At 42.1% G+C, this 14,511-nt stretch overlaps 1 protein-coding gene across 8 annotated transcripts in view; it reads left to right on the top strand.

Annotated features, from left to right (window-relative positions):
• PTBP3 (polypyrimidine tract binding protein 3) overlaps window positions 1-6,126 on the top strand; it is a 46,840-nt gene extending 40,714 nt beyond the window's left edge. For all 8 annotated transcript variants that reach the window (XM_035140397.2, XM_035140394.2, XM_035140399.2 and 5 more), the window contains one exon: window positions 164-6,126. In XM_035140397.2, coding sequence (XP_034996288.1) covers window positions 164-296 — 133 coding nt within the window. In that variant the 3' untranslated portion in view covers window positions 297-6,126. The remainder of the gene's footprint in view (window positions 1-163) is intronic.
• Window positions 6,127-14,511: the final 8,385 nt, after the last annotated feature.

Raw genomic sequence — 14,511 nt, 5'->3', positions numbered from 1 at the left:
GTAAGGGACTCTTTCCGTTTTCTCCTGCTTATCTACAGCCAAAGGGGAGTCCGAGGAGCCTGACATTATCCTGGCACTTTGTTCTACAAGTGCATTAAGATTTTGGGAAGTGAAGAACTCTTTAAGATGTGGTTGGGATTGACACTTTCCTTTTCACTTTTAGAAAAGACCGCAAAATGGCTCTCATCCAGTTGGGCTCTGTGGAAGAAGCAATCCAGGCTCTTATTGAGCTTCATAATCATGACCTTGGAGAGAACCATCACCTCAGAGTTTCCTTCTCCAAATCTACAATCTGACACTTCTGTGACCTTTTTGCTTTTTAAGACTCTACCCACAATTACCAGTAAAATTCAGACAAGAGACTGGAGTAGCCAAAACAACGCTGCGTCCTTAAACCATTAAACTTGTGTGGCTCATGTGTATTACTTTACACAGTAAATGAATCAAGGGATGATCTTTTCATATCTTCTGTTTAAATGGCTAACAGTCCTCCACAAAATTTTCTTCTGTAGTATTTAATAACGCAACATTTTCAGTAGAAGCCCCTCTTTTTTTCATGATTTCAGAGGCATATTTTTTTGGTTTTTATTCCAAAACAATGTTACACAACATTTCTGTGCCCCGTTATCTTATCAAAATAATGTTTTCAAATAGATATAGTGGATTATTTTAAGCACATAGAGTGTTCTGTGGGGGATTTCTTTGACCCCTTAGCTAATAATTTTAATCAGTACCTGTTGAACATATCAGAGGAAAGGCAGTGCCTTCTTTTTCCATGGAGCAAATTAATTTTTTCAAATAAATTGTATAAATGACACAGGTAAATTATTTTAATGTGATTATAGTGAAATTTTAAACTAGGTATTGAATCATGGTGTGAGAGACCACTCATTTTATTACTATGAAATGCTGTGTAATAAGATTTTGGAGAAAATGAAAAAAGAAATATGTCCTGATTTCAAGTTTTGTACATTTCTTTCAGAAAAAAAAAATGTTTACACTCATAAGGAAAAAAATTCAGGTCTGTCATATGGTTTGACAAATTTTTAGAAAGGTTATTTTTGGTAAGGTCTTGTTTAAAAATATAAAATTAAACCTCAAGGGTTTTTTGTACCACTATAATCTCTAATACTTAAAAAATCAGAATTACTGTGTATTTACTTAATTTCTTACGTGCCTTATTATGTGCTTATAATGATACAATAGTTAGAGTTTTATCTGAAGTATCTTTAAACTGTATTGTGGCTTGGTGAGATTTTTTTTTTCCTTTGTCCTAGTTTTTAAACGCTTGGTGATTTTAAAAAAATGTTTTAATAAGTAATAGTCAAATCAGATTTTTGGTGCTTTGGTGCAGGGGTGGTGGTGGGGGACTAAAGCGAACTCAATGCACATCCTTATAGGCCTCACAATATTTTGGGGGTTGCAGTTGAGTGACACCACTGTTGGGTTTTAAAGAATGTTCTCCAGTTTCTGCATGATATCTAACCTGTAGAGCCATTGGCTCTTTGAGAATATTTTGCCTCAGGATTCCTTTTCACCCAACAGTACTTGCTTGCTGTACTAAATGTGGACTGGCTTTCCTCCATAAATATCACAACTTCAATACTGAATGTTCACTCCTGTTTGGAGAGTAAGATGAGATGCAATCTTGACTATTTTTGTGTGAAATCTAGGCATACACAAATTATTTCTATGATTGTAATACAATGTTTTTAGAGGTGTCTCAAGATGTTACGTCTACTGAAATTTTTCATTGTTTTGTAAGGTATTCCTCTCAAGTATAAGGGTTATTAATCCTTAAATTGTGTTGAAGATGGACACAGAGACTTAAAGAAGTGAAATGGAGTGTGATGATTTGTAGCTCTCATTCTGCTTTTGGATTTTTTTAGCAAGTCAAATTGCTCTGTGAAGACTGGCTGTTGGTCAGCAAAAAGAATTCCATAGCTTTAGATCTAGTTTGAAAGCTTCTTTTAAAATGGTAACTTGGTAACTTATCTTTGAGATGTCAGCTTCTTGATAACATCACTGTACTGTAGGATGAAAGGATAGTCAGTGAGACATTTTTGCGCCCTTCTATAGCTATATTTGTGTCAGCTGGCTGGTAAATCACCTTTGGACATTAAATGAATGTGTTAATTTTGTCACCCGATAAGAGTGTGTGTAACACTAGACTTAACGTCCAGTAATAACTGACGCCATATTCAAAGTCCATCACTGCTTTGCAGCTATTTGAAAATTGGCATTTTAAAACACCTAGAATATCAATATCTTCCTTTATTTTAGCAAAGCAGTTTAATTGGTGCCTAATGCCAGCCTAAATGAGTCTCCTTCGTTCCATGGAACCATGACTTCAAGTAAGCATGTTCAAGATGACAAGCCCATTTAGGTGTGTAAATTAAATAGCTTTTTGGATTTATATCCCCAATCAATATGGCTCCTCTTTAGAATGATTTGCTAAGTTACCTTTTAATCTTGGTCACCGTGTGTTTAATGCTGCTACAAAGGGGACGTTATTGCAGTTGATGAATGTACCTGAAGTAGGGGGAAAACCAAGGTCTGAGCATTAGTATGTATAATATCAAGGGTGGGGAGTGTGTGTGTGTGTGTGTGTTTATGTGCGCGCATGCACATGTGTGCTGTGTGAAGTTTCCTATATGTATGCTGATACACATTGCAAGCATTTAATTTATTGACTTAACTAATCTAAAAACAAAACGTAACTTCATAATGCTTAACAGAGAAACAAATGGTTAACCCTAATATGAAAGACAGCTTCACTTAAGTCCCTAGAAAATGCCCTTTCTAGACAACGTGTCGTTGAAAGTAGTCATTTCTCGACTACTTTGAGTTGTAGGGCGTACGGTTTATATGCTGGCAAACTTTTTTTCCCCCCTTCGGAATTTTATTTTGGATATACTCAACATATTCTGTGTGGTCTTGTCATGATTATGTTATATTCTGTATTGATCAACTTGGTTGTAGTGCATGTGTGTTCAATGATTGGGTGGTTGATTTCATTTTTAAAAAACTGTTTCTCCATGAGGTGCAAATACGAGAAATGGCAGTACAGTACACACTTTGTTTGCATTTAAAACAGTAATTCCATTTACAGCAATAGCTAAGCTTGGTTTCCCCCCTCCCCGGCAAAGCAAAAGAAACTTAGTCCCACAAAGGCAACACCTTTCATTGGAATTAAGACAAAGCAGACTTTCTCACTTTCTGGCCCCTTTATTCTTTTGCTGCAGAACGCTAGCATCTGGTCTAGCAGATCTACAGTGAATGTCCTGCAAGATTAAGGTGTTCAAGAGGATGTTGTTAGCATCCCTCTGTGAAAAAATATTTGACAAGAGGTTTAGTGCAGAGTAACTTACTTTTCCAGACTTAACTTGGATCTTTGCTAGCATTCCTATTATCAACTGAATTTTCTCTCGCCCTAAACCGGTTGCGATTTTAAGCTGTGAGTGGCCCTTGCTTTCAGAGTGAATTCTGTTTGTGTCCCAATCACCTGTATAGAGTATGGGATATGTGCTTAGGGCTTTGGCCAATGAAGTCTTTGAATAATGCTGGCTTTTAATAGCATTTAAATCTTTTTGCTTATCATGCAACCTCAGCAAAAGTTCCCTTTTAGCATTTTGGGCGAAGGAAATATTTTTCTCAATTGGAAGAGTTGCAGTTTCATTCATTGTAAAGAAAGAAATGCTAACAAATCAAATTAAGGGATATGTAACACCACAGGAGCCAATGTGGTTTATAAAATAAACAAGCCTAAATCTCCTTGGTGTTGAGAGGCCAGATTTAAAAAATGGTATTTTAAGTTACTTAACTGATTATAATAATAGTCACCTACAGTTGCCTGTGATTCTTACTTCTAGAGGCTAAGCCATTATAGCTTTCGCAACCGAAAGACAAACTGCTGCTAGTTTTGGATAACAAACTGGAAGGAAAAACTGGCTGATGGAAGGCCAGAGTGCATAGTTACAAGGCTTCATGTTTTGCAGTCTTTGCTTTTTAGCCCCACGATAATCTGGGGAGAGGGGCTTTTAAAACTCTAATGAATTTTTTGATTGCACCGTTAAATCAACGTAAGCCCATCCAGGCACTTTGTGCAAGTTACAGAACTTCAAAGAAATGTTCAATTTAAGCCTTGCCCCCAAACTTGGTGGCCTTTCATGTCTCCCACCAGTTGCACAGTTACTGTGCTTGGAGAATTTATTGAGGGCTCGTTGTGCCTACCGTATATCAATCTCCGAATGTAGCCTTGAGTTGTCCACGTGACACCTCTTTTTCCCAGACGGAGAGATTGTGCAGTGGAATTTTGTTTCTGTAAAATAAAGCAGAGCGTGTGAATTTTACAGTGAATGAGCCTATTTAACCGCTACACTTTTTACTATGACCAAGTGAGAGACAGCTGGATATGGGCTTTTTTTTCTCCTGGGAATGACAAACCTGAGATGTGCTCTTTCAGTCTTCATCCTGTTATATGTAGTATATACTGCTATTTTCAAAGGAGAGGGGCTGAGTAGTTTACTGTATTAAAGCCATTTTTATTTGCCTTGACTTTTTTTGTGGACTGGTAACTTTGAAAAAAAAAACTGTCAGATTTAAAACAGTTGTGCTGAAAACTGTTCAGGTCGCACAGAGATTTTCTTGAAGCAAACTAACTCCTAATTGTCTTTTGCAATTATCTGTCTGTGGTATATGAGACTGTTCTTCAAATCTTAACAATTAGGAATTATTTGAAGAAATTTAAAACTTCTAAGATTTAATTTCAGGGTTTTTACGAAGAAGAAAACAATATGGGACCAAAGTTTATGTGCCTTCAGTAGTCTTGTGTAATTTTTTTGCTATCTCTTTCAGTCTTTAGAATAAATACTATTGTTTTCAAGAAAATGTGTATTTATATAGTAAAAAACAAACAAACACCAAATGACCCATGAACTATCCCTATGTGCAGTCAATTGCTAACTGTTTCATTTGGGTTTAGTATCCCTTTGCTTTCTACCATTATAACATGAATCAAGCTGCACCACACAGGAATTCATGTTCAACTCTAGGCATGTGACTCGTGGTTGTCACAATAGCTTGTAACTGGGAAATTATTAAATATTGAGGCTCCTTGTACCCAGAAATCCTCAGTTATAAATGACGAGGGCATGCTTTGGTAGAATTTTCAGTTCTTGGATCTATGTGCAGTATTAGGAATGATAGCGAAAAGTCTAACCAGCGATGTACTTAGATTCATCTCTCTTTGACCATGTTTTTTTTTTCCAAATTCATTGTCCAGTTCCTGAAAACAACTCATCCCAGTCTCAAAATACAGTTGCTGACCAAGCAAATTGTTGTATCAGATTTGTCACCTCATTGCAATGACCAAAGATTGTCTGCTCTGCTTTTTACTGAGACATCTTGCCAGTTCTCTCTCTTTCTCAAGCTATTTTCTTTCCTGAAAGACTCGGTGTAAAGTGGCCTTTTATATGAATGTTATTGGTGAATGGACTACTTAATGGGAAATTAGATTTTTTAAAAAAAGAAAGAAAGAAAGAGAAAAGCAAACCAAATGTAATGGCATAAGGCAAGAGGCTGATGGAAACAGAGTGCTGTGTTAAGAGAAAGACTGGTGTGCAATTACAAGAGTCAAAACATTCCCTTTTCATGTCTTCATGAATCCCTTTTTAAGTTTGTAAAAAAATATTCATCTAACACAAGAAAATGCTGTAAATATTTATAACAACATTTTTTACCTGTCAAAAAAAAAGGTTTTTGGGAACAAGTATAAAATGGTTTTTATATTAAAAAAAAACATCAATTATCTTGTATATTTTGATAAGCAACAGTACCAGCTTTCATTTGTTAAGCAGCTTGTGGCAATTGGAGGGGGGAAAGGATTTCATGTTGTTGAGATGACTTGATGTTATAAATGCAAAGAAGTTGAAATATTAAAGAAACCTATTTTCTAACTGCGTAGTGCATGGTTAATTTGAACTTCTGTACACTGCCGTATGCTCCATTCCTTTTTAAGTTTTTGTGTATTTGATTATTACTTGAGTATCTATACTTAACTCTTTTTCTAACAACTCTAGTTGTAGCATGCCTCTTAATAAATGTCATGACATCTGTACTCTCAAATTTTTCTGCGTTCTTGTCTATTACTTTGGGTTCCCTCCCCCTCTAATTGTAAAGCTAATGTCTGTCTCTCTTTTGTGTTCCTTTCTTCTATTGGCCATCTGCACTTGCTCTCTCCAGATTGTGTTTAAAGTCTGCGACAAGTTACATTTTCACAGAGCATCCTTATGTTTTAAGTAACATCACATAGTTTTAAAGAAACAAGAAGAGGCTGGCTCTTGTTTCTCATGCACGGGCAAAACAAGTCTTTCAACAGTGCTATCCAGCAAAGGCATTGTGTAAGCAAAATGACTTCCACTTGGGCAATCAGTTCCTCTCCTCCCCTTCCCCCTCATATACCTCCCCATCCTCTCTGGAAGCTTAAGGGGAACCCTTGGAGCATATTTGTGTGTGTGTGTGTGTGCGCACGCGCATGCATGCAGTACACATGGGAAGGGGAAATTCTACTTCAGGAGCAGAAATCATTTGTGGTTACTTTATGGCTATAACCCAATACGAACAACTGAGTAGCTTCAATATTTTACAGAAGTCCATTTTTCAACGTTTTCTGTTGAGCCGCTCGCCATGACTCTTTAAAGCAGGGGTCAGCAAACTTTTTTTGCAGGGGGCCAGTCCACTGTCCCTCAGACCTTGTGGGGGGCCGGACTATATTTTGAAGGGGGGGGAATGAACAAATTTTTATGCCCCACAAATAACCCAGAGATGCATTTTAAATAAAAGGACACGTTCTATTCATATAAAAACACACTGATTCCCGGACCGTCCACGGGCCGGATTTAGAAGGCGATTGGGCCAGATCCAGCCCCCGGGGCTTAGTTTGCCTACCGATGCTTTAAAGTTTAGAATCTTGTTGAGATCCCTAAGGAATTCCACTTCCTTATTTGTGCCTCTTATTTACAAACATTTATTTAATAGATTTTTTTTTAAAAAAAAATTACATCATGTTAGCTCACGTCATGTAAAACTGCAAATAAAAAGTATATCGCCAAACTCAGTGGGAAGAAGCACGACACATCACAAATAGTTTTCCACTGTCAATAACTCTGCCTTTCGCTGGCTTGTAAAAACTTTGTTCTGGCAACCTTTTGTCAGACATTCAAAAGATGGAGCCATCTTTCCCTCCTGAGGCATGGCATTCTGTAATACTGGTACAACCACCAGGAAGGCTGCATTTCTTGTCCCAAGCAACCATACTTTCCCACAGTTGGCAGGATACAAAAAAGGGCATTCCTGCAAGATATGAATAAGTGGGCGAGTTGATATAGGAGGCAGCATCCTGTACCCGAGCCAGGAAGGGCTTTACAATGTACAAAAACACTTTAAATTATTCCCGGGAAGAAACTGGCAATTGGTGCAGGCATTGCAGAGCAGGTGTTCTGTGATCCCATGGGGTTGTTGTTGTTGTTTAGTCGTTTAGTCGTGTCCGACTCTTCGTGGCCCCATGGACCAGAGCACGCCAGGCACTCCTGTCTTGCACTGCCTCCCGCAGTTTGGTCAAACTCATGTTCGTAGCTTCGAGAACACTGTCCAACCATCTTGTCCTCTGTCGTCCCCTTCTCCTAGTGCCCTCAATCTTTCCCAACATCAGGGTCTTTTCCAAGGATTCTTCTCTTCTCATGAGGTGGCCAAAGTATTGGAGCCTCAGCTTCACGATCTGTCCTTCCAGGGAGCACTCAGGGCTGATTTCCTTAAGAATGGATAGGTTTGATCTTCTTGCAGTCCATGGGACTCTCAAGAGTCTCCTCCAGCGTAATCGGCTGCTAACATCACTGGAAAGTACATTGCACGAATCTAGACTAGATGGTGCTAGAGCATGTTTTGTTCTAGTTGAGCCAGACCTCGGGAACGGGCACAACTATCACACCAGCCTAAACAATGCAAAGACACACCTGGCCACTAGCACCCCCTAGGAATTATCCACTTCTTCAGAGGGACTTCCACCCCATCCAAAACAAGTTGAATTCTTAGTCCATCATCTTGATCAGGCTTCCTCAACCTCGGCCCTCCATATGTTTTTGGCCTACAACTCCCATGATCCCTAGCTAGCAGGACCAGTGGTCAGGGATGCTAGGAATTGTAGTCTCAAAATATTTGGAGGGCGAGGTTGAGGAAGCCTGTTCTTGATCATGGGAAACTCCTGTCTTGTCTGGTTTATGTGTAAATTTATGAGTCCCAATGCAGCCCATTTATCACCTTGAGGAACCTGTTCAGGATACCTGCAACTTCTCTGGCACTAGATGAAAAGAAGAAACACAGCTGTGTGTTGTTGTGTTGATGACATAAAAGCATCATAGGTGAGAACCTTAAACCCTGAGGGATACAATATGCCAATTGCCCTGTGTCTAACTAGGTTCCCCTCAGCATCACCACCTGACAATGATCCATAAGAAACCAAGCACCTTAAGAACCAAGGGAAACCAAGGGGTGCTTGCTAACTATTGTCTAGCAACAGTTTGAAATCACTATAGTAGACCCATGACTTAATGTGCAATTAACTTGGGCGCATTTAGCTTTACACACTTGGGGGGGAGGGGCTGGTTATAAGGGGGGGGGGGAGCTTAGGCAATCTCACATGCCATTGCACCCAGTGTGTTTTGACTATATACGATTTTGGCTTTGTGCACTTTCCTCAGAACGTAACTAACTTCCACATCAGGCCTTTTGGATCTGGGAGTTGCTGGAGTGTCTTGGGATTAGAGTGGCTGGGGAAACCCAGGTACGGATGGGCGGGGTATAAATAATATGTTGTTGTTGTTGTTGTTGTTGTTGTTGTTGTTGTTGTTGTTGTTGTTGTTGTTGTAAGTTGCAGGTTCTCTTCCTGAGACTCTTGAACAGGGGTCAGCAAACTTTTTCAGCAGGGGGCCAGTCCACTGTCCCTCGGACCTTGGGGGGGCAGACTATATTTTGAAAAAATAATATGAACAAATTCCTATGCCCCACAAATAACCCAGAGATGCATTTTAAACAAAAGGACACATTCTACTCATGTAAAAACATGCTGATTCCTGGACTGTCCGCGGGCCGGATATAGAAAGTGATTGGGCTGCATCCGGCCCCCGGGCCTTAGTTTGGGAACCCCTGCTCTTGAATGTAAGGCGATTCTATGCCACACTGCTTTTAAAGCACATGGGGCTTTAACAGAATGTTGCAGCGAGAAGTGCTGTTGGGGTTTCATCCTTTCTTCCCCCTTCCACCAGGGATTATTCTGTGCCCCGCGAGAATGATCAGTAATCACTGACTTGTTTTAGGTGGATAAAGATTCTCCATTTAAGGAATTTGGGTTGCTGTGGAGAGTGCTGTATGCTATCCTCGCTACATTAAAACATTGTATTTCTCCACTGATGTATACGGGCAGCTCATTGTGCTGTTCCTGGGTACATTTTAAAATAGCTTCTCAGTGTGAAACATGATGTGCCCTAGTTTCTACACTGTTTGTTTCTCTGTGTCTTCTTCCTTTGCCCTCTTCCTTCTCTAACCCACCTTTCTGTTTTTCTCCCTGTAACAGTCAGCATTATATGTTAATTGAACACTCTCAGTCCTCTTTGTTTTGGGGAGCATCTCCCCCACCACACACTTCAGCTTTATTCACAGCCGTGTGAATTTTCCATTTGACTGTGTCTTCAACTGCTAGGAGCGGGGCGCACTGGGGGGTGGGGACATCAATAGGAAACAGTGGCTATGCCTACTTCATTATCTCTGCTCTCAACATTTTTAAACCATGTCTTCTGCTTTATCTTCAAACTCTCCCACCCTACCTACAGCGATGAACATCTGAAGTTAGATGCTGTGGCCAGTGTATTGATAACCAGACATTTCATAAGACCATCTTGGTTTGCATTCTGTTCTCACAGTGGCCAGCCGGATGCCACAAGCAGGACATGAGTCGCCCTCCTTGTGACTGACCCTCAGCAAGTGGTATTCGGGGGCACAGAGGCACCATCTTCTTAGCAGGATTTAGAGAGTGCCAAGATGCTGTGAGCAGCTCCCGGCTGGTGGCCCAGGAAAGTACGGTGGTACCTCTGGTTAAGAACTTAATTCGTTCCGGAGGTCCATTCTTAACCTGAAACTGTTCTTAACCTGACATACCACTTTAGCTAATGTGAGCTCCTGCTGCTGCCGCACCGCCAAAGTACGATTTCTGTTCTCATCCTGAAGCAAAGTTCTTAACCCGAGGTACTATTTCTGAGTTAGCGGAGTCTGTAACCTGAAGCGTTTGTAACCTGAAGCGTTTGTAACCCGAGGTACCACTGTATAAGACAAGGAAAAGTTTCTTACATTCCTTTTTATTCCAAACTTTATAGAGAGAGAGGCTATAGAACCCAGCTTCTTGGATAATGGTGTTGTCCTGAGTTAATCTCCACACACACACACACACCTCTCCCACTTCCTCATTTGTCACTTCTACAGGTACTGCTACGTGCCCTCTGTCTTTGAGCTCTTTGCTCTCCTACTTTGAAGGCTTGCTGGTTTCTAGGAGATGGTGGGTCTGGAATGCTTTCTAGTGACAACATGTCAGCCCGCTGCTGCTCTGTGTGCTCCTCCTCTCCCATTATTTCCCAACTTTCCCCCACATCTGCCTCTGAGCTGTGACCTCCCACAAAACACTGTTGTAAATCTATACTGCCTTCCTCTTCCTCCTCCCTGGAAGGGTCAGGATGGGGAGGTGGTCTCCACCATTCCTCCTCCTCCTCTGCCCAGCCCCTTACAGGGGGACTATGCACAACACCGTGTGACCTTGTCATGCCATGCGCCTGACATCATGCTTGTGATGTCCTGATGCCGCACAATGCAAGGAGCCAGGAAGCGGAAACTGCCTCTAGTTTAGTCATCAGTGCTATTTTTCTAGAAAAAGAGGTGCCGGAACTCACCACGAACGTCTCCCTTGTTCTCTTATAATGGCAATGGCACCCACCTGAGAGGTGCCGGGACTGAGTTCCAGTGAGTTCTGGCTGGAAAAAAAGCACTGGTCATCATGACTACTAGCAATTGATAGCCTTATCAATCATTAAGTTGCCTACTCTTTCTTTAACTCCAGCCCTCACTACATCTCGCTGTTTGAAAAGTCCTTCGCAACTGGTCAGTGTATTGGGCTAGGAACCATAGAGGCTACGGTTCAAACTGCCAACCAGCCATGGAGTTCAGTGGGTAACTTTGGGTCAATGCGCAGGCTTGGTGAGGAAGGAACCAGGGGGCAAGAAATGTCGGGCACCTGCATTGTTGCTACAGCATGCCGTTTCCAACGGCTGATCTCTTGCATTCTGCTGACAAAATGAAAGTTACAGTGAGGCAGGCTGTGAAAAAAATTAACTGCACACTATGGCGCAAATGTAGTTGTGTCGGGTTCCTGGCTATAGCTGCAGTGATTTCGTAACAGCATCCTGTTTTGGGAAAACAAAACAAAAACCTGCATGTTAGGCAATGATCCTGTAGATGCTGCTTTAACTGCATAACTTGTGAGAAAGTCCTTTTGTTGTCAGCACAAGAAAACATCTCTTAAGGCAGTAGTTCCCAGTTGTGTGCCAGCAGCGGCATAGTAATAGGGGCGGGGGGCACGCCGCCCTGGGTAGCAGGCTGGGTGGGGGGGCAGCAGGCTGGTGGGGCTGACCACCTCTGACGGCCACCGCTGCCGCCGCCATGGAGAAGCCCCGATGCAAGCGAGACTGCCTCACTCTGCGGCTTGCTTGCGGGGTTTGCTGCAGCTGCAGATAAGAATGTGAGTGCAGCTAGCCAACAAGTATGGGGGAGTCCCAGATGATTCAATGTTGCCTGGAAAGCACATTCCTATTCCTGAGCTGCCCTAAGTGGACAAAAAAAAAAGATGGTGGGATGACAGGAGGCAATAATAAACTGCAGGCTCCCCTCATTCCTAAGCAGTATGCATGCTAGAGTAAAACAAAATTTCTGCAGCAAAACGATCCCTAGTCTGGTGTGTGTGTGTGTGTGTGTGTGTGTGTGTGTGTGTGTGTGTGTAGTGTATCAGGCCAATTTGCATATGTATCGTGACTTACTCTGATGTCAATGAGCTAGGAAGTCCTGCTATATCACTGCTATTAATCCTCTTCCAGCTTTATTTCTGCCCTCTCTGATTCTGCCATGCGCAAAAGATAAATGCAGGTGAAGCTCCCCCTTGTTAATGGACAGAGGAGCCAAACTGACTTAAGTTGTCACATCTCTTTTTAGCGGGTGTTTGCAATCATATACTGTAACCACCCTTAAGGGGCATTATCCAAGTTGCAGAAACCAGGTGGTGGATTCTGCCATGAGGCAGACCTCAGAAATACTCTTAAGTAAAGAAAAGGCTTTGATGAAAAACAGCACATAGACCATACTTAAAAGGCCCACTCGTTCTCAATATTACACTGCACGAGCATAGACATTGAAGCCTTCGTTTTAGCTAATAAAACACAAAGCAAGCATGCAGCAAATAACAGCATGCTTCTTTAGCATCATCGTAACCTATAAGTGTGCATAAACACATAATCTATACAAGTTAAAGAATATTATACAAATTATTGTCACCCACACTTTGGGGATATGCTACTGCAGTGAAGTTTGTAACAAGACATATAATATACAGGTATAAGCTGCAAATCTTTTTTCCTGCAATGTTGACAGACGGTTTATTGCAAAGAGGAAAGAAACAGATTTTATGTAAGTCTTTATGAATTTCTTTGCTCATACTTTACTTTTCAATCCATATACTTGCCATCTTTTGGTAAGCTCATGAAGAGCCCTGCTTTTAACCTTCAGCTGTGTTTATCAGTCTGGGGAAAGGTATGCATTTGGGTTAAAAGGTTTTTAAGGCAAAAAAACCCCTAGGTTGTATGCTCTAGTTGCAAATCTGCCTTCTCATTCAAGTGGCAAACGTTTTCACTGCAGATGAATCCATACCTCATAGAAGAGTATAGTCTCCGAAGGGGATACTATAAATTATCTAAACATAAGGAGTGTGTGCTGCATTCAATTAATATTTGAGGGTGACCATTTCCTTCCCCACAAAGGTCACTATTATTCTGCAGCTGGATACCGTATGTATAAGGAATAAACAACACACGCAATTGGACGGATGAAATGTAGGATGTTGCAAACACTGTGTCTGCATGAGTGCACCTGTGAAATATTATTTTATAATACCAATTTCATAAAATTTATACACCACCTTTTGGGGGGAGGGGGGAACCCGTCAAAAATATAAAAACCAATAAAACCATGGAGAAAAAATACAATACTTTAAAATGTAAAGGTAAAGGTAAAGGTAAAGGGACCCCTGACCATTAGGTCCAGTCGTGACCGACTCTGGGGTTGCGCGCTCATCTCGCATTATTGGCCGAGGGAGCCGGCGTATAGCTTCCAGGTCATGTGGCCAGCATGACAAAGCCGCTTCTGGCAAACCAGAGCAGCACATGGAAACGCCGTTTACCTTCCCGCTGTAGCGGTTCCTATTTATCTACTTGCATTTTGACGTGCTTTCGAACTGCTAGGTTGGCAGGAGCTGGGACCAAGCAACGGGAGCTCACCCCGTCACAGGGATTCGAACCACCGACCTACTGATCAGCAAGCCCTAGGCTCAGTGGTTTAACCACAGCGCCACCTGGGTCCCTACTTTAAAATGTACAAATAGCTAAATACTAAAACAGAGTAAAATTCACATCAACTTCCTAAGCACAAATGTGGGGAGGGTACGGGGCCGTCTTACCCATAGGTGCTAGGGGTGCGGGGCACCCAGGCGCCGGGCTCTCAGGGGCGAGAGTCCGGGGCCCAAGAGTTGAGTCCAGGGAAGAGCCCGCCTGTTGGTCGGAGTGCCACGGCAGGCTCTTTTGCTGCAGGCGGCTCTGTGCCTCGAGTTTGGGGGCGACCGAGCCAGCGAGACGCTGAGGCAGGCAGCCGGCTCCACCCTCCTGCGCGCCTGGGACTGGGCAACCAGGGGGGCACCAGGCGGATCTTTGCACCCCGCCTTTGGCCGGGGAGGGCGGAATACAATTATTATTATTATTATTATTATTATTATTATTATTATTATTATTATTATGCTTAAGACAGCCCTGGGAGGGTATGTAATTGCAGCCCTCCACATTGTGCTGCTCAATATGACCCCCCCAATTTTCAGGAACAGCTTTGTGGGGGCATGAAGACTACAGTGGGAATATTGGGGGGGGGAGAGGCAACTGAAAACACCAGGTATGTTAACTGAACCCAGGCTGATAATTAGCATTACATGAGCAGAATTCCCCTTCCTTTCCTTCCTGTTGCAGACCCCATGGCCTGCCCTAAATACCCACACCGGTGGGCTTCCTAGCATCACAGAGCAGATGCCAGGGACTGGCTGGACACTGAAGTGTGGTGCCCAGATACTGATGTAGGGGCACTGGGAGAAAGTGGATGGGAAAC

This window comes from Zootoca vivipara, chromosome 16 (assembly GCF_963506605.1).
Source record: "Zootoca vivipara chromosome 16, rZooViv1.1, whole genome shotgun sequence".
NCBI classification, from domain to species: Eukaryota; Metazoa; Chordata; class Lepidosauria; order Squamata; family Lacertidae; genus Zootoca; species Zootoca vivipara.
Note: the sequence above shows the minus strand (reverse complement) of the source record. Positions and strands in the feature narration are given on the sequence as shown.